Source organism: Heptranchias perlo, chromosome 8 (assembly GCF_035084215.1).
Source record: "Heptranchias perlo isolate sHepPer1 chromosome 8, sHepPer1.hap1, whole genome shotgun sequence".
Lineage (NCBI taxonomy): Eukaryota > Metazoa > Chordata > Chondrichthyes > Hexanchiformes > Hexanchidae > Heptranchias > Heptranchias perlo.
Window position 1 is genome coordinate 12793597 of NC_090332.1, and position 19780 is coordinate 12813376.

Sequence of the window (19780 nt, forward strand, 5' to 3'; positions counted from 1 at the left end):
CAAGAGTGCTCCCCTCGGCCCCTCAAGCAAATCTTCTGCCAATTGCGGCCTCTCCTCACTCCTCGACCCCTCCTCCCCTCAAACCCCACGATCCCAAGCTTTCTGCCCAGTGATCTGCTGACTCCGCCCCACCAATTTTCCGGGTTGCCGGGGTCCGTCCCCAACGGTCCCCGGCTGCGGCCTTCTACCGCAGGCTTTCCTGCCCGGCAGCGCTGACCAGCCTGTCAATCTGGAGTTTTAAAAAAATGATAATGAGGTCCTGTTGTTAAATTTGTCGGGACGTCCACGTGCTCGGGAATTCCGGGTTCCCCCCCCCCCCCCACCCCCGCTTCCTCCCCGTAAATATCGAGGCCCAAGATTCTGCGGAGAAATAGCCACTCTACTGAGTTTAGTGAAAAGGCGGTAAGTCACTCCTCTGTGTACACACACTGGCTTAGAAATTTAATGGTGCCAGGCCTGTTTTTCAGGCTATAAACAGGCAGGAAGCGCACGCTCATTATTGGTATAGGCAAAATAATAGGTGTCCATGGCTCGCCCGCTTTCCCATCACTATTGGAGTTGTAAGAGTAATGAATTAAAATGGGAAGTAGGGTTGGAGTGTTGATGTGTTTTATTAAATTAGAAAAAAACTGAGATTCACCCTTCGAATTACAGTGGGCTCCAAAATATTGGAAAATACACCATTCACATGTCAAAATACAACATTTTCAGTGGGGTGGGGGCCAGACCCTCCTTCAAAATAAATCTCACTCCTTCAGAATTCACAGCCCCTTTCAATACTTTTTAAATCCACCACTGCTACAAACTTTTCTGTACTGCAATAAAAGTAATCAAAGTCATAAGGCTATACCTGCATGTTAAGTTACGACAAACCTACGACCCACTGCACTTTCAGTCTAACTCCTTGTCGTTAAGTGTCACAAAATTTATATTTGGAGCCCAATTTTTCGGTGGGCTGTTAGTTTTTTTTAAGCTTTTGGTCAGTTTTTTTGCGAGTTTCTCGTGTTGGCATGTGCGTATCCAGCTAACTGAGAGCAAATCATTCAGACTGCTCCACACTGCCATGTTCAGCACGACAGCTCCTTACAGAAGTACTCACACGCTTCCTTGTTAGGTTCACCGTTTTGAATATCGCAGCGTGCACAACAGACTTCATTCATAAACATCAAACTTCCAACCTGCGATGGCAATATGGGTCCCATAATGCTTTGCATCAGGACCCCCAGTCGAGATAGGAATGTCAATAACTTAGTGATGCGCTATACTGATTATTCCGTGAGATTGGCTGCCTAAAGCTTCCGTTTCCGCTGGGACACCTAGGAAGCCATTGGCTTTGGGCGTTACCTTCCTTGTTAGTCTAAAGAAGCAGCCCTTCCAAAGTGTGCATTTGCTAATGGGTTATTGAGGGGTATTCGTGCATGTATTAATTTGCCTGATAGGTCAGGAAGGCTACCTGTCTGAGGCATTCATTTTACCTGGCGCTCTGAGAAGCTACGTTCCTGAGTCAGGCATTCATTTCACATGGGGCCGGGGGAGCTGTCCATTTGCAGGCTAACAAAGCTCTTCCACATAACCTTCACCACCCCCCCCCCCCCCCGACCCCACTCCACTAGGAAAGCTTTCTTTTGGGACTTTAGATCCCGATCATTCAAACTTCAGGAGGGGAGGGGGGAGGGGGTGGAGGGAGAGTGTCCAAATCCAAACCAGAAGTCTGAACGCTCATCCCCTATCTGTGTCACTCACTTCTTCCCATTTCCTTACTTCTGACTGGTTTCCTGTCATGAAACATACAGCTCAAACCAAAGGAAAAAATAGAGGAAATGACTGAGAACAAAAGTACACACAAATAAATAAAGGAATACTCCACTGACCGATTAGTCACAAGATACATTTTTAAAGGTCAGATAAGAAGTCACAACATTCACCAACCAATCACATCTACATGTATGTCACAGACTGCCACGCAATAGAACTCATTGTTCCATCAACAGATATAATCAGATAAATCTCCCACTCATAAACAATGATGTATTATTTTCAGGTTTTAATATATTTTTAACAGAAGCTGTAATGAGCATAGAAGGTTCTTTAATAGCCCCTGTTCCATATTAGCTGCTTATTGCCTGTTCTCAAATAAATAGCCACAATATTAACATCTTGTCATGTTGACATCTCACAAAAAGAGGAACGAAGCACATAGAAGCCTCGATTTTAACCCTCCCCCCACACAACGGGCGGGGTGGAGGGGGGGGTTAAAATATCAGGATTGGGCAACCCGACCCCATTCCCGTCCGTTTAAATTTTAAAGTGCAGAAATCAGGCCACGGTCGAGGACCCGCGCAAAAAGGCAGGCAGGGGCCTAATTAACATACCAAAGTCGCGGCCTGATGACAACATCGCACCACAATTTTAATTTAACAGTAAGTGAGGGGGAGGCCTGAGCTGAGGCGGGAGGTGCTGACTCCCCGAGGTAAGTGGTTCTTTTAGCACTCCTTGTGGGCCAGAAGGAGCAGGAGTGCTCCCCGCCCCCCTCCCCCCCCCCCCCCCCCCCCCCCCCCATCCCGAGGCCCCACAAGGAAGCCTTCGGCCTCCCCCAGCTGTAATTTCCCGCCCGCCGGCCAGGCGGTCCGTTTGGCCGGCTGCTGGGTGGGAGGTGGCCCTACAATATGCTAATGAGGTCCTGCCGTTAAGATCGGCAGTGCCTCCACGTCCCCAGTCTTGCCAGGTTCTTCGGCCGATTCCGGCCTCCCCCATACCCTCCCCGGATCCCCGTTAATACAGGGCCAGAAAGTCAGAAGACCATTCCGTTCATCAAGGCTACTCCATCTGGAGTCCGTATATTACATGGAAATTACTACATGCAAACAGGGTGCTTGGTCCAATCAGTCCATGTTAGTGTTTATCTTCCATATGAGCAGTAATCCTAATCCCATGTACTCACCCTGTTCCTATAACATTTTATCCACCTTTCTTTCAATCACCTATCTAACCTATTCTTAAATGCTGACATGGTCTCTGCTTCAATCATTAACTCTGTTAATGCGTTCCACAGCCTCACAACTTCTCTCTGTCCTAAATCGCTTACATTTAATCTTATATCTATGTCAACTTGTTCTAGACCCATATATTACTGAAAACACTGGTTGCTATCCACTGTGTTCCGTCCCTTTATAATTTTAAACATCTCTGTAAAATCATCCGTTAATCTCCTCTGTTCTAATAAGAACAGATTATTCCATCATGGACTCTCCCCCACCTCCCCCCACCCACTACCACTACCTGTTAATTTCTGACTTTAAGGAACAATAAGCTTCCTTACATCCCCTGAAAAAACAAAGCAGTTTAATATCTCTATAATCCTCAATACTGCCTAATATTGCCGTAACCCTCAATACTGTTTAATAGTCCCATAAGCCTCAATGGTGTCTAATATCTCAATCACCCTCAATTCTGTTTAATATCTCTATAATCCTCAATACTGTCTAATATCCTATATCCATCGGTACTGCTTAATATCCTATATCCATCGGTACTGCTTAATATCCTATATCCATCGGTACTGTTTAATATCCTATATCCATCAGTACTGTTTAATATCCTATATCCATCAGTACTGTTTAATATCCTATATCCATCAGTACGGTTAAATATCCTATATCCATCAGTACTGTTTAATATCCTATATCCATCAGTACTGTTTAATATCCTATATCCATCAGTACTGTTTAATATCCTATATCCATCAGTACTGTTTAATATCCTATATCCATCGGTACTGTTTAATATCCTATATCCATCGGTACTGTTTAATATCCTATATCCATCGGTACTGTTTAATATCCTATATCCATCAATGCTGCTTAATATCCCATAACCCTCAGTGCTGTTTATTTTGCCATAAACCTCTATAACTGTTTAATATCTTTATAACCCTCAATCCTCAGTCTCAACAGATATCAATATAGTAGTTAATATTTTGAGACAAATACAGCCATAAACACATTGACTTCGAATTTCCTCAGAGCTGCTCCCGTTCGCTGCAGTAACTCCAGGCAACATTACGATGGCGGAACGGGTACAGCTATGAGGAAATTCCTGGCATTGTAAAGGGTATGTTTTGTAACCTACTTCTTTGCTGGATGAGGGCCTCAGGCCCCCTCCCTCAGAGTTGCAGGCTGCCACTCCCATTGTGTCACTTTATCAGGGAAGGCATCTCTGTTGGACCATCACAGGAGTGCACCTCATATCCTGAATATTAAAATGACCCTGTCCTTGGGATTTGGGCAGGGTCAATGCCTGGGAAAAACGTTGAGCAGAGGTCCCGGCCCGCAGGACTTCCACCCTCTTTTGGCCCTTTTTATTTTGGGGCAACTTTACCCCAACAACCACTTGCTGCAAGATTGTATATTTCAGTCTATAATTTTGCCTATCTTTTTAATAAATTATTTACTGAAATATAAAGTTAAGATTCTCTGAAGAGATGGGTAAGTACTTTGTTACGTATTGAAAGTTACAGGGATACATATATAGCTATTCAATTACCCCCAGGGAACACAATGGTGCTTGTGCAGCTGGGACCTTGAAAAGGTCATCAGTGGAAAACAACTGAACAGGGTTGAACATCAGTGACGTGATGATGGTTAGATATTCTGGAGTTTCATTGAACAACCTTCGGGGGATCTGGGAGCAAATATACAAAACTTTCCTTCAGGAGATCAGACAAGTTGGGCAGATTCTGTGATTGAGCAGATTGCTACAACTGGACCTCAGTCCACCGCTGCTTCCTGATTCTCGGATTTTAGAATGTTTGCCTCCTCTACTCTCTGTCCTTAACCTCAGACCTTTTCCTACTTCACCTAGATCTCAGTCAAGTTCATATAACTCAGACTTCCACCTGTGTCCATTTGCATACAGGCCGTGGCCCATTACTCCCATTTTTCCTTTGAAGTCTTCCTTGACCCTGCTCTCCATTCTTTTCCTCTTCCTCTCACCAAGCCACACCACCTCTCATCTCCCCACTTCTTCAGGATCATGCCTCCTTTGATCCCTCTTCCCACCTCTCACTTCTCCACAGCTACCTACTGTCACCCCAGGCTCGCGTCCTTCTAAAAGGAATGCATGGCTTCCCCCTTCTCCTCCCTCAGCTGGCCGACTATTCCATTTCATAGGAACAACAGTAGGCCTTTCAGCCCCTCAAGCCTGTTCCACCATTCAATGAGATCATGGCTGATCTACATAGACAGAGTTATGCTTTCCAACTTTGTCAGGCGTCAAAAACAAATATACTATTTGGCTGCCCAGAACCTCCAGTTCAGACTTTGTCCACCTTAATGTTAAAAAAATGGTTAACATTCTGACTGCCTGGCTATTGAGAAGAAATTGTTTGGCCTTCAAAAAGGTAGAAAACACCTTATAACCTTATGATCTATATTTGCCAATAGGGGCTCAGTGGGGGATTGTCCTGAATAACAGCCACTGCAGACTGTGTTTTCAGGGACTTACTGAAAAGAATTCCAAGGATTTTAGACCCTGAATTTTCTTGTTTTTTGAAAAACAAACTTCAAATATTGTGAAAATTTGGATATTTTTCTCTATTAGTATTTGTTATCTCTTTTTTGCTTCTGTATATTATTTTGCTTGTAAATAAACCAAGTAGTTTTAACTTGTACAATTTAGTGTGGCAGCGAGCTATTTTCTACCTTTGAGTTTTACAGGAGAATGTTTTGGGTATCCCAGTAAGCAGCTTACAGCGATTAGGAGTTAAGTGTTAATCCTGTTTATCTTGAGCAGACTAACCAGCTCACAGTCGTGAATAAGGACACGGGTTTCAGTTCAGAAGGGATCGGGCAGGAAAGTAGAGTTGAGGTTGAAGATCAGCCATGATCTGACTGAATGGCGGAGCAGGCTCAAGAGGCCGTGTGGCCTACTCCTGCTCCTATTTCTTATGTTCTTATGTTCATCTGATCACAGAAACTGTAGTCTACCTGTGAACATAAGAGGAAATGTTGGGGGAAAGAAACAAACTGTAACAGGCAGATATACCCGAGGACCTTAATAGAGACAGCCTTGCTCTCTAAAAGTCACAAGAAAGGAAGCATTCATCCCACCTGTCCAGGCTGGAATAAGCTCCAAGTCCCAAAGGTAAGGGCAGTGTTCTACCCCACAGGATCACCCAGTCTCTTTGGTAGGTGTTAAGTTTAAATTATCTGAAACACATTTGCCAGAAGAACACCAAATGTTATGGGAATGGGGAAAGCATCTTGTGTATCACCAAAGATTATTCATCCAAAATATGAGGTGTATTTACCGCAAGCGTAGTCCAACAACAGGAGAGAACTAATGTCACTATATTGGGTCAGTCATTGATTCAAGGTCAACAGTGTGAGAGTTACTGGATTGGAATGCATGCAACCTCAGTGCCCTTCAAACCTCACATTCAGTCCATCAATAAGACCTCCACCTCCATCCCTACCTCAACCCCACCTCTGCTGAGACACACCTTACCACCTCCAGGCTCAACATTTCCAAGCTGGCCTCCTGAGCTCAGCAAACTCCAAATCATACAGAACTCTACCACTTGCATCTGATCCGTATTAAATCCTGCTGACCTATCACCCAGGTCTTTGCTGACCTCCTCTGGCTCCCCAGTGCAAAGATTCAGCCCATCTTACCTCCACAATCCCCTCCAGCCCTGTCACAGTCTATATCCTTCACTCTTCTGAGTCTGGATTCTGTCCACCTCTGCTCTCCACAATGGATGGCAGAGGCTTCCCCATCACTCAAATTCTTTTCCAAAACCCATCGGCCTTGCTCCATCTCTCTCCACCTTCAAAAGCCTCCTCAAAACGTTAACTCTTTAACCGTACCTTTGATCACTTCCTCCAACCTTCTTCTCCCAGTTCTTGCTCAGTGTCCATCACCTCCTCTATTCTGAAGTTCCTTGCGAAGTTTCACTATGCTAAAGATGTTGCATAAGTGTAAATTGTTGGGACATACCGAGCAAGATTAAATTTTGTAAGTGTCAAATCGCAATATCTTAATGTAACTTTGGCTTTAACTACAGAACAGTTCTGGACGATGGAAAATGGTCCATATGGCAATTGGTTTCCAGAACAATTTTTTTGGTCCGCACTAATTCCCCGCGCAATGAATTTTCAATCTCAACTGTACCGTCAGAATGAGATGGAGAGTGGAGGCTAACTACCTTTCCACTGATAGGCAAATCACCCATACAACCATAGAAATTTGTAACACTGAAGGAGGCACCATTCGGCCCTTCGTGTCTGTGCCAGCTCTTTGCTAGAGCAATCCAAAACTAATCCTCCTGCCCTGCTCTCCCTATAGCCCTGCATCATCCTAAGTGTTTATCAACTTTTCCCCATAAAAGATGCAACGGTCTCTGCCTTAACTAGTGCCTGCGGCTTCCGTGCACCACTCACATACTTCCAAAGAGTCAGATATGCACTGGGCGGGACGCATGAGCAAGCACACTATGGAAATTGTGTAACCAATATGACCACAAGAATATTTGTTAATATTGCTCACCTGAGCCACATTAATGAACTTGGTGATGACCTCTGCCCTTTGCACAGGTGTGTGCTTGCTAAGAACCATCAACTGGAGCCACTGGGAAATGCCATTAAAGAGAGCGATGGATCGCTCAAGGGTTGGATTATCCATTAGGCAGCGATGTGTAACATAACTCTGATAATCTGTAAACTGGAAAAGAACGCCATTTCAAGAGTTAATTAAAAGATCAGGAGTCTTCAATTCCTCTTAGCTGCTTTCCCACAGCTTGGCTTTGCCATTATTTTTGATTGATGATTGATACCCTGTACTATAAGCCTTTGCTCTTCTCCTTGGTTTGCCAGCTTAAAAAAGAAATGCCTGTCTAGTCTGATTCAGGATTGGGTCGGAACAGTAACAGCTCTAATTTGTCGAAATGATTAATTTTCCACAGCATAGCATAACAAAATGTATTTACTCTTTTATGTTGATACACCATATGTTACAATGCTGATGTAATTTCCTCTGCTCATGGACAAAGCAGTAAGATCAGTATGAGATCATTAGGCTGGGTAAAACCAGCTAGTTATGGGTCTAAACACTGCCAACCTGGCCCCATTGTGGGTGCGGACTACAGCAGGCTCAATTGCAGTCTGAATCCAGGGTAAATTTAAGCTGCTCAGGGAAAAAAAACACTTGGGAGTTGCAGATGTTACTTGAGACATCGAAACAGTCAGTGAAACGCCCTGAAGCTACAGTCGCTCACTGATTGTACTCTGCCACGTCTTCATGTTACATGACATGGTCGGTGGTGACGTTTCACCATGAGAAAGAACCAAATGCCCTTTGATTATTTGCACGACATGCTGACCCGGCAGGACATGTACATTGTCCATCATTTCAGCGTGATATAATTGTATGCCTTGTGTACTAAATGAAAGTTGTAAGTTTTACACATGTGGGACTCCACACCATGCAACTGCTGGAGCTTTAAGCATTTATACTGGTTATATCCTATACAAAGGATTTACATACATGTGAATGTAGAAAGGTAAGGTTTAAACTCAAATATAAATTTTAAGTGCAAATCTGGCCTTTTTTTAAAGTTTGTAAGCGTTTAAAGATGTTTATTGTCTGCATTTTGTGATCATCTCACCCATCTTTAGCCGCCCCCCCCACCCCTCCTTCGTACCACATATTGTTCTCTGGCCACAAGGTCATGCTGACAACCCACACCCAAGCTTCCAGCAATGCTGTTCTGCAACCAGGTGGTAGGAGGTCCACCAGAGAGATCGGGTTGACTTGCCCTCGGACTTCCACACTCCCTCTGGAGAAGTGTCCTCCCTCTCCCCGGGGGGGCCAAATCCTTACGATTTTGATGTAGGGACGTCGTTTTTTTCTTTTTTGCTGGTTTCCCGCCCGACAGGCCGGTCTGGTTAACAGGCTGGCTCTCAGTCAGACGGGAGAAGAGCCAGGAAGAGGACGTGTTCAGGTAAGTGTTAGAATGGGGGAGGGGAGGTCATCGGGGGAGGGGGGGTCGGGGGTCAGTCATTGGGGGGGGGGGGGGGGGAGGGGAAAATCGGGGATCGGTCATCCGGGGGGGCTGAGTCACTGGGTGGAGGGGGGCAAATCGGGGGTCAGTCATCGGGGGGGGGGGGGGGGGGGAAAGGGGTGGTCGCGATTGTTGGGGGGGGGGGTCGCGATCGTTGGGGGGGGGGGTCAAAGATTGTGGGGGTTTGTCGGAGATCGCAATTGTAGGGTCGCTGCAGGTAGGCTTGTTGGGCCTGGGGGAAGCACTCCTGCTCCTCCGCGCCCACAAGCAGTGCTATAAAGGCACTTACCTGCAGTTTTGGGCCTTCTCGCCTCCTCTCACGCGGCGTGAAGGAAAGGGCCCGGGAATCCCGGCTCCCATAGGCTAAATTCAAAAAAGCTTTGAAAATGGAGGCCCACAACTGCCTTAAAAGCTTTTAATGCCCGACCCGCCTCCTGAGAGCGAGTTGGTTTCCCGCCCCAATGAAAATCGGAAATGGGCGGGTTGGAGGCGGGTTTTAGATTTTTGCAAATTTTACTGCCCCTCCCCCCGCCCCCAACCCACCCGTTTTTCCAGGCTAAAATCATGCCCATGGTCAGCTCTCCATTCGAAGAAATGCGGACCCTACCCCATGCCCTACCACTCTATGACAGTCAGCTACATCGCTATTTGGCAGCCAGTTCCAGAGCAGGCCAAGGAATAGAATGCCCAACCAACTCTCTTGTTTGCAATTTGTTTTGGGTGAGGGGAGGGGGTTGAAAGAGAGCCAAGATGTTGTCTCAGAAGTTTTCACAATTACCCATTGAGGCAAATAGCATAGATGCATTTATGGGGAAGCTAGATAAGTACATGAGGCAGAAAGGAATAGAAGAATATGTAGATAGGGTTAGATGAAGTAGGGTGGGAGGAGACTCGTGTGGAGCATAAACACCGGGCCAAATGGTCTGTTTCTGTGCTATAAATTCTATGTACCTCAAATGTATCATATTAAAAAGAGTCGGTTTTAACCCCCCTCCCCAAAATTAATAAATATTTGCATGTTTTGAATAGCAGGGGGTGGTTCATACTTGGCATTCCCCGTGCAGCAAGTTTCTGATGTTGATCAGGCCATAAGGGAGTGCCAAGCAGAGACCGGACACTTCACTAATAAAGGATAGTACAGCAAGCCTATCCTACACACCTTCAACCAGGGAAAAGTGCCATGCCTGGGAGTAAGTTATCCAGCAACCCTCTCAGCCATTGAACGGAGGAAGTTTCTTTAATACTGCTAGATTATGTTTGACTTTATATGCAGAGCTGTCAAGATCAAAGACATTTTGGGAGTGACACTTAGCAAGAGTAACACAGATTTTAAATTCAGTTATATACAGAGCTGTGTTTTTTTAAGCGTAAGATCCACCACAATTATCATATACAATGAAGTCAAAGTGAGTTGGCACTTGGGGAGCAGACATCCTCCTTTAGCTATCTGTGGTGCGTGTTACATCAAGTTATTTACACTCATGTTTATGATTTTGGTACAAATAGATAACAGAGGGAATGTTCCCCATTGCGGTTTCTGTTGGATGGATGACATTTTCTTGAGGTCACTTGAGAATCTGAAAGCCCTTATGCACCCGGATTGCAATAGGGAAAGTGATCAGGGTTTCCAAACAGATCGGGATCAGCGCCATCAACCGCCTAAGTGAAACATTATACATTTGGGGCAGGTTTGAAAACTTTAACCCCCAAGGAAGCAGGAGAACATGCAGGAAGTGGGGGGGGGGATGAAATTTGAAACGCGGGACGTTTAAATACAGCAAATCCAACTCTCTGAAACCGAGGATCACTGACCGATATCCGGCGAAAGGATTTGTACTCCAGGAAGGAAAGGTGCTCTGCCAGCTCGAGGGGCTCTAAGTGATCGAATAACAGAGAAGCTTTCCCTTTCTTCTTGGAGACTTTCTTACGTTGAGTTACACGTCTCATCCAGTCATACGACGGACTGTTTAAAAAGTAATAGTATTAATGAGAATCAGAATTGGTTAACATCAGAAATCTGAACTTCACATAGTGTCGCATTGATACATTAAATTAGATAACAATCAACGGTGTCAGCCTTGGCTCAGTAGCAGCACTCTGAGTCAGAAGGTCGTGGGTTCAAGTCCCACTCTAGAGGCTTGAACATATAATCTAGGCTGACACTCCAGTACAGTAATGAGGAAGTTCTGCACCGCCAGAGGTGCTGTCTTTTGGATGAGATGTTAAACTTCGTCTGCCCTCTCAGGTGGATGTAGAAGATCTCAAGCCACTATTCGAAAAACAGTAGGAGAGTTCTCCTGGTGCCAAGATTTATCCCTCAACCAACACCTAAAACAGATGATGTGGTCACTTATTTCATTGCTGTTTGTGGGAGCTTACTGTGCGCAAACTGGCTGTTGCATTTCCTACATTACAACAGTGACGACACTTCAAAACTACTTGATTGACTGTCAAGAGCTTTGGGACATCCTGAAGTCGTGAAAGGCGCCACATTAATGCAAGTCTTTCTTTTCTTTTTACGTGATACAAACCTGGTACACACATACTTTTGCAAATGGTTCCTGACGTTGCACCAAACAGAGATTGTGTAACTCTTTCTTTAAGCCACATACATCAATAAATGAGAATATTGCACATTGCAGTTAAACAGATGTCAGAAAGACTTTGCAATTACAATGACAGTGAGTGGGCATACCAAGAGTGGGCAGACTGTTCACACAGAGACATGGGGGCACATTTAAAATTCTAAAATCAACACTGTGACTACTTACACCACGGGCCTTGCAACAATGTGATGATCAATCCCACCATCTATTTAATAGCGAACCATGGAAGTCCCTGACACTATCATACTGACAAGAGATCACCAAGAGGGTGAAATTGAACATCATTGCGCTCCTTTTCCAGGTAGAAAAGAGGTGCAAAGAGGCCCAAGTTAAGGGGCCAACTTCCTGGGCCGTAACAGCCTCGGAAACACGTCCGACGCCATATTGGTTTGGACGCTACAGAGGCGTCCCTGGCAGCTGCCTAAATCAGGTGTTAGGCCCCTTGATTATGCTAATAGCGGGCCTAACGTCTGTTTTAGGACCCAAACCGAAAATTGGTTTATCCTCAACACAGCAATTTCCAGGCCCAAAATTCAGCAATTCTTTTTGAAATGTTTCCATAAGAATGAGCTATACTTAACAAGTTTCCTTCCAGTTTAGATTTTCCTAACATTATGTTCTAAGAACATAAGAACATAAGAAATAGGAGCAGGAGTGGGCCAATCGGCCCCTCGAGCCTGCTCCGCCATTCAATAAGATCATGGCTGATCTGATCCTAACCTCAAATCTAAATTCATGTCCAATTTCCTGCCCGCTCCCCGTAAACCCTAATTCCCTTTACTTCTAGGAAACTGTCGATTTCCGTTTTAAATTTATTTAATGATGTAGCTTCCACAGCTTCCTGGGGCAGCAAATTCCACAGACCTACTACCCTCTGAGTGAAGAAGTTTCTCCTCATCTCACTTTTGAAAGAGCAGCCCCTTATTCTAAGATTATGCCCCCTAGTTCTAGTTTCACCCATCCTTGGGAACATCCTTACCGCATCCACCCGATCAAGCCCCTTCACAATCTTATATGTTTCAATAAGATCGCCTCTCATTCTTCTGAACTCCAATGAGTAGAGTCCCAATCTACTCAACCTCTCCTCATATGTCCACCCCCTCATCCCCGGGATTAACCGAGTGAACCTTCTTTGTACTGCCTCGAGAGCAAGTATGTCTTTTCTTAAGTATGGAGACCAAAACTGTATGCAGTATTCCAGGTGCGGTCTCACCAATACCTTATATAACTGCAGCAATACCTCCCTGTTTTTATATTCTATCCCCCGAGCAATAAAAGCCAACATTCCGTTGGCCTTCTTGATCACCTGCTGCACCTGCATACTAACTTTTTGATCTTCTTGCACTAGGACCCCCAGATCCCTTTGTACTGCAGTACTTTCCAGTTTCTCACCTTTAAAATAATAACTTGCTCTCTGATTTTTCCTGCCAAAGTGCATAACCTCACATTTTCCAATATTGTATTGCATCTGCCAAATCTCCGCCCACTCACCCAGCCTGTCTATATCCCCTTGTAGGTTTTTTATGTCCTCCTCACTCTCTACTTTCCCTCCCATCTTTGTATCATCTGCAAACTTTGATATGTTACACTCGGTCCCCTCCTCCAAATCGTTAATATAGATTGTAACGAGTTGGGGACCCAGCACCGACTCCTGCGGAACACCACTGGCTACTGGTTGCCAGTCCAAGAATGAACCGTTTATCCCAACTCTCTGCTTCCTGTTAGATAACCAATCCTCCACCCATGCCAGAATATTACCCCCAATCCAGTGATTCTTTATCTTGAGCAATAATCTTTTATGTGGCACCTTGTCGAATGCCTCCTGGAAGTCTTTGGGTCATCAGAGCCTCGAACCTGTCACACCCAGAACTTCCTGCACATCTCCGACACCACCGAACACTTTAACCTGCCAGTAAAATCCTACATTGGAAGTGCACTGTGTTGTTATAAAATGGCAAAGTTGATAGCCAGGAGTGCTATTTGGCAATTTTCTTGGCAGTATGGCCAATGGCACACATGGACTCACTGCCTACCTCCCATACTAGTGCACTCAGTGCTACTGAAGGCAAAAGTGCTTGTGCAATACAGAGAATGGTGGCACTTGTATCCAAAGGGGGGGCCATTCAAGAAGAAGTACTTGGATTTAAATAGCGCCTTTCATAACCTCCGAATGTCCCAAAGCGCTTTACAGTTAATTAAGTACTTTTTTGAAGTGCAGTCACTGTTGTAATGTAGGGAAACATTCTAAACACGTGCACTGATCTTGTCTTTTTTATATAAAAATCATCTGTTGCTCTTACTATACAAAAGATAGCTTCTTCAATCAGTGTCAGCAGTCTGTGCTGTCTGTCGGGTATTAAAGCTCACAAAGAAAAGAGGCCTTCTTACATGCTGGAGATGTCGATAAGTTTACTGTGTTCGTCACATCCCAGCTGGCTGGCCAGTTCCCGAAACTCCTCTGTCAGACGAACCAAACCCAGATCCAGGTTAAACTCGGCAGGGAATTCAGAAATCCAGTACCTGTACACCCGCATGCATAAAGAAAGGTGTGTTACAAGCTTTGGTTTGACGAGAGATCGCATTATATTGAAGGTAAATGTCTTTATCGATAACACTTGGTCCATGTGATCTCCTGGACTGGTTCCATCACCCGAGGGGGCCAGAGGACTTTACCAGATTATTTTTTTCCCTTATTGGCCCTGCGTTTTTTTCTCTGTTTTTTTCCCCTCTCCCAGGAAGATTACATGGCTGGAGGGGTCGGGGGTGGGTGGAGTATCTGGTCATGATGCTCTAGTCATCATGGTGTGTGGGGGTAGGCTTGATGGACCAGCTGGTCTTTTCCTGCCCGGCAATTTTGTATGTTCGTATGGTCTCTTAATTTCACACAGGATCACTTTACAGCAGGTAACAGTTCACCCTGTAACAGTGAGTTTAATGCATTCATTCTTCACTCTGGATATTGTTTTTTGCAATTCAGACAAATTGGCCTTTCTAATGATCATATTTTTCCCCCATCTGAACTCGTTCTGAACCCATCAGCAAGTAACCTAGATAAAGGTCAGTGCTGAAAGGAAGAGCATAAACCTAGCAGATCCATCATGGGTAATTAATGAATGCAAGGTCGGAGTCAAAACAGATCAAGCAGCTCAAAACTGGGCATCCATGAGGTGCTGTGGGCCATCAGCAGCAGCAGAATTGTATTCCAGCACAATCTGTAACCTCATGGCCTGGCATATTCCTCACTCTACCATTACCAACAAGCCAGGGGATCAACCCTGGTTCAATGAGGAGTGTAGAAGAGCATGCCAGGAGCAGCACCAGGCGTACCTAAAAATGAGGTGCCAAACTGGTGAAGCTACAATTCAGGACTACATGCATGCCAAACAGCAGAAGCAACATGCTATAGACTGAGCTAAGCGATTCCACAACCAACGGATCAGATCAAAGCTCTGCAGTCCTGCCACATCCAGACGTGAATGGTGGTGGACAATTAAACAACTAACGGGAGGAGGAGGCTCTGCAAACATCCCCATCCTCAATGATGGCGGAGTCCAGCACGTGAGTGCAAAAGACAAGCCTGAAGCGTCTGCAACCATCTTCAGCCAGAAGTGCCGAGTGGATGATCCATCTCGGCCTCCACCCAATATCCCCACCATCACAGAAGCCAGTCTTCAGCCAACTCGATTCACTCCACGTGATATCAAGAAACGGCTGAGTGCACTGGATACAGCAAAGGCTATGGGCCCCGACAACATTCCGGCTGTAGTGCTGAAGACTTGTGCTCCAGAACTAGCTGCGCCTCTAGCCAAACTGTTCCAGTACAGCTACAATACTGGCATCTACCAGACAATGTAGAAAATTGCCCAGGTATGTCCTGTCCACAAAAAGCAGGACAAATCCAATCTGGCCAATTACAGCCCCATCAGTCTACTCTCAATCATCAGCAAAATAATGGAAGGTGTCATCGACAGTGCTGTCAAGCGGCACTTACTCACCAATAACCTGCTCACCGATGCTCAGTTTGGGTTCCGCCAGGACCACTTGGCTCCAGACTTCATTACAGCCTTGGTCCAAACATGGACAAAAGAGCTGAATTCCAGAGGTGAGGTGAGAGTGACTGCCCTTGACATCAAGGCAGCATTTGACCGAGTGTGGCACCAAGGAGCCCTAGTAAAATTGAAGTCAATGGGAATCGGGGGAAAACTCTCCAGTGGCTGGAGTCATACCTAGCACAAAGGAAATTGGTCGTGGTTGTTGGAGGCCAATCATCTCAGCCCCAGGATATTGCTGCAGGAGTTCCTCAGGGCAGTGTCCTAGGCCCAACCATCTTCAGCTGCTTCATCAATGACCTTCCCTCCATCATAAGGTCAGAAATGGGGATGTTCGCTGATGATTGCACAGTGTTCAGTTCCATTCGCAACCCCTCAAATAATGAAGCAGTCCAAGCCCGCATGCAGCAAGACCTGGACAACATCCAAGCTTGGGCTGATAAGTGGCAAGTAACATTCGCGCCACACAAGTGCCAGGCAATGACTATCTCCAACAAGAGAGAGTCTAAACACCTCCCCTTGACATTCAACGGCATTACCATCGCCGAATCCCCCACCATCAACATCCTGGGGGTCACCATTGACCAGAAACTTAACTGGACCAACCATATAAATACTGTGGCTACAACAGCAGATCAGAGGCTGGGTATTCTGCAGCGAGTGACTTACCTCCTGACTCCCCAAAGCCTTTCCACCATCTACAGGGCACAAGTCAGGAGTGTGATGGAATACTCTCCATTTGCCTGGATGAGTGCAGCTCCAACAACACTCAAGAAACTCGACACCATCCAGGACAAAGCAGCCCGCTTGATTGGCACCCCATCCACCACCCTAAACATTCACTCCCTTCACCACCAGCGCACAGTGGCTGCAGTTTGTACCATCCACAAGATGCACTGCAGCAACTCGCCAAGGCTTCTTCGACAGCACCTCCCAAACCCGCGACCTCTACCACCTAGAAGGACAAGAGCTGCAGGTACATGGGAACAACACCACCTGCACATTCCCCTCCAAGTCACACATCATCCCGACTTGGAAATATATCACCGTTCCTTCATCGTCGCTGGGTCAAAATCCTTGAACTCCCTTCCTAACAGCACTGTGGGAGAACTGTCACCACACGGACTGCAGCGGTTCAAGAAGGCGGCTCACCACCACCTTCTCAAGGGCAATTAGGGATGGGCAATAAATGCCGGCCTCGCCAGCGACGCCCACATCCCATGAACGAATAAAAAAAAACACGGGGCACTCAAGAGGAGAGTTTCCTTGCACGCTGGGAAGCATGTAGTGAAATTGTGAGCCCACAGCCCATGATTTTCCATCCGTTCACTTTAATGGATGGAAAATAACAGGCTAGAGGTGCGCAATTTCACAGTATGTGCTCCCAGCATAATCCAGGAGTAATGGAGCAGAACAAACACCCTTTATTGTAGTAGTGATGAGAGAGTTAAAACATTAGGTAGTCATTCTGAAACCGATTTATTACTTTGTGGAACAGACTCCCGGCAAAAACAGTTGGTGCTGTGCTGATGAACCCCGTCACAAAGGAACTGCATAAATATCTGGTTGGGAACAGGATTGGATATTAGAGGGATAGGTAGAGACTAAGATGATTAAATACTCCATGCTGGGGCTGATGGAGGAATATAGAGGGCAGCTGGCCAGTTTGGAGATGTGAGAATAGATGAATGTTTGGAGTTTTGGGAATTTTCCCAAAGAAGATTAATGGACAGGGTCAAGTCCACAATAAGATTTGTTGTACATGGAAAGATGCTTTTTTTTTTTAAATGGAATGGAGCCAGTGTTACATCCAGTCATTGTGCAAGTGTCCTGTGGAGATCCAATATTCCAGTTGGACGCCAAAGGCCGGCTACAGCCCTTCTGTAACTCCAGTGAGAATGTGTTGGAAGGACCATAAATTGGGGCAGGACCATAAATTGGGTCAGGACCAATATACCCCGAGTCCCGGCCTTCCTTGGGAGCTTTCACAGAGCCTGCTCCTTATGAGGCCAATGGCCTAGAAGAAGACCGTGGCCTGGACTCCCAAAGGTTTACGGTTAGCACTATGGTCCCGAAAATCAGTGGGCCAACAATGTCGATGTAACCTCTGCGGCTGGCCTTGTTGGAGTATGCGGGGTCAGAGGGAGGTCAAATATCCCATCAATATTCCCTGTTTCATCTTGCACGTGAATAACGGCCACAGGGTGAGCTATTGCACAGCTGAGGATCTGTCCTCGCTGTACTCCAGCAAAAATCAAGAAAACTAGGAAATAAAAACCTACATATCTTACTCTCCCATGTGAGGCTGTATACAATGCCATTGATCTCAGGCTCCCGAAAGAAACTTCAATTCATGCTGCAATGACACTTTATTCTCACAGTTCCCTTTTTCTTTATTTTCTTTCATTACTTAATCTCAGTTTCTTACCTCATTAAGTGGCAGATTTTGAGCCGAAACTCATTGCAGTCTTCACCGCAGGCTTCCCGATACGTTTGAAGGTCAAGGAAAATGGCCTTACACATTGCTCACACGCACTGTTTAACACTCTGGGCACTGGTTAGATGATGGTTAATACTTGGATTCTCCAACCTTTTTCATATTTATGTTATAATGAACAAGCCCCGTACTGTACCGATTGATCTAAGGCTGAGGCAGTTTCTAATCGAGTCTTTCACTAGGCCTGCTTTTCCCGACTCTCTGTTACAGTGGAAGCTGGAACCCCTTGCCACTATTAGCACACTTTCAGCAACTGTTTGAATGCCAAAGTGATTTTGTTTTCCACAAAAAGATTTTTAAAAAAGCAAAGTAGTGAGTCAAACAGGCCCAGTGAATTCTCCATTGCCGCCAACGTGGATGAAGTAGGCAACTGGTTGGCACCCTCCACGTGTTACTGCATCTCACATAGGAAGCCTCAATCGGCTCTTGACTGCCCTTCATCAAATAGAATGCTTACCTAATCAGAATGCCATTTTTGAACACTGATGAATCTTTAATCAACCCCCGTTGTTAATTCTGCATAATTACCTATCCTCCAGGTCCATGTGAAGCAGGGTCTTAGCACACCATGAATCAGCAAATCGAGTGCATCAAAACTCAAGGGGAAGCCTCCAGCTGATCTATATTAATCTTTAAACTCTGCCCACACGCTGGTGTTATGGATGGACAAATACTGCATCTGTAGTTATTTATCTTTTCCCCATTCACTGACTGGTTTTATGCCATATTGGAGGCTGGAGGCAAAAATACAATATTTAGCTGCTAAACCTCAACTCTCAGAGCCTCCACTGCCCAGAGATTAGGTTGAATGGTTTTGTCTACATTTTCTTCACATTTTTATTTAAAATGGGAGGAAAAAGAAAATAGGCAAGAAAAAAAAAATCGAAAGGATGTAAAAGTTAATCATAACTTTTTGTATTTGTTTGAGTTTAGAAGGATTCTGATCGTCTCACCTGTTCTCTAAGTAATTGTATAGGAATGCACATTCTGTAATAGGGAACCCATTATTGCTCTTTGTTAATACTGTCAAATTATTGAAGACATTGATTCTCCCTGGTGTAGAGACTATTGCCAACTGTGTTCATAAACAACACTGGTCACCATAGGGCAGGGCTGCTGGTGTGCAAGATTCAGCACATCTCACACATGTGTCTTCCGAGATGATACGGTATCTCACAATGGATGTGAATGGCTGTCCAATCCACAAATGTGATTGAATGAATGACCAAAGTAGAGTGATCTGAGCATTGAACTTTTCCAAATGATCATAATTCAAGTGTATCTGAAAAAGGACAGAAAGGATATATCAGCAGGAGCTTTCCTGCTAATTCAGTGGATGGGAGGTACCATCGATGCATTAAGAGGACCATCCTTGGCACCTGGCTGTTACTCATCTCTCCTTCATTATCTGAAAAAGAAGAAACACAGATTGGACACTATAGACGTTCAGATATAAAGTCAGCACCACCAAAACATGTATTACATAAGTACCAGGTTTTTAAACTGAGAATTAATTAATTCCCTGTTTAATTTTAGTAATGTAATTATACAGTCCCACAGACAATGGTGC

The 19780-nt window shown here is 45.2% G+C and overlaps 1 protein-coding gene across 3 annotated transcripts in view; it reads right to left on the reverse strand.

The window, feature by feature from the left end:
- rasgrp3 (RAS guanyl releasing protein 3 (calcium and DAG-regulated)) overlaps positions 1-19780 on the reverse strand; it is an 84715-nt gene that overhangs the window by 46309 nt on the left and 18626 nt on the right. For 2 of the 3 annotated variants that reach the window (XM_067988674.1, XM_067988673.1), the window contains exons 1-4: positions 18142-18251; positions 14053-14184; positions 10871-11021; positions 7546-7719 (exon numbers count right to left, since the gene is read on the reverse strand). In XM_067988674.1, the coding sequence (XP_067844775.1) occupies positions 7546-7719; positions 10871-11021; positions 14053-14184; positions 18142-18236 (552 nt within the window). In that variant the 5' untranslated portion in view covers positions 18237-18251. Of the gene's footprint in view, positions 1-7545; positions 7720-10870; positions 11022-14052; positions 14185-18141; positions 18252-19515; positions 19619-19780 lie in introns of those variants that run through there. The other variant, XM_067988675.1, reaches the window with a different exon arrangement.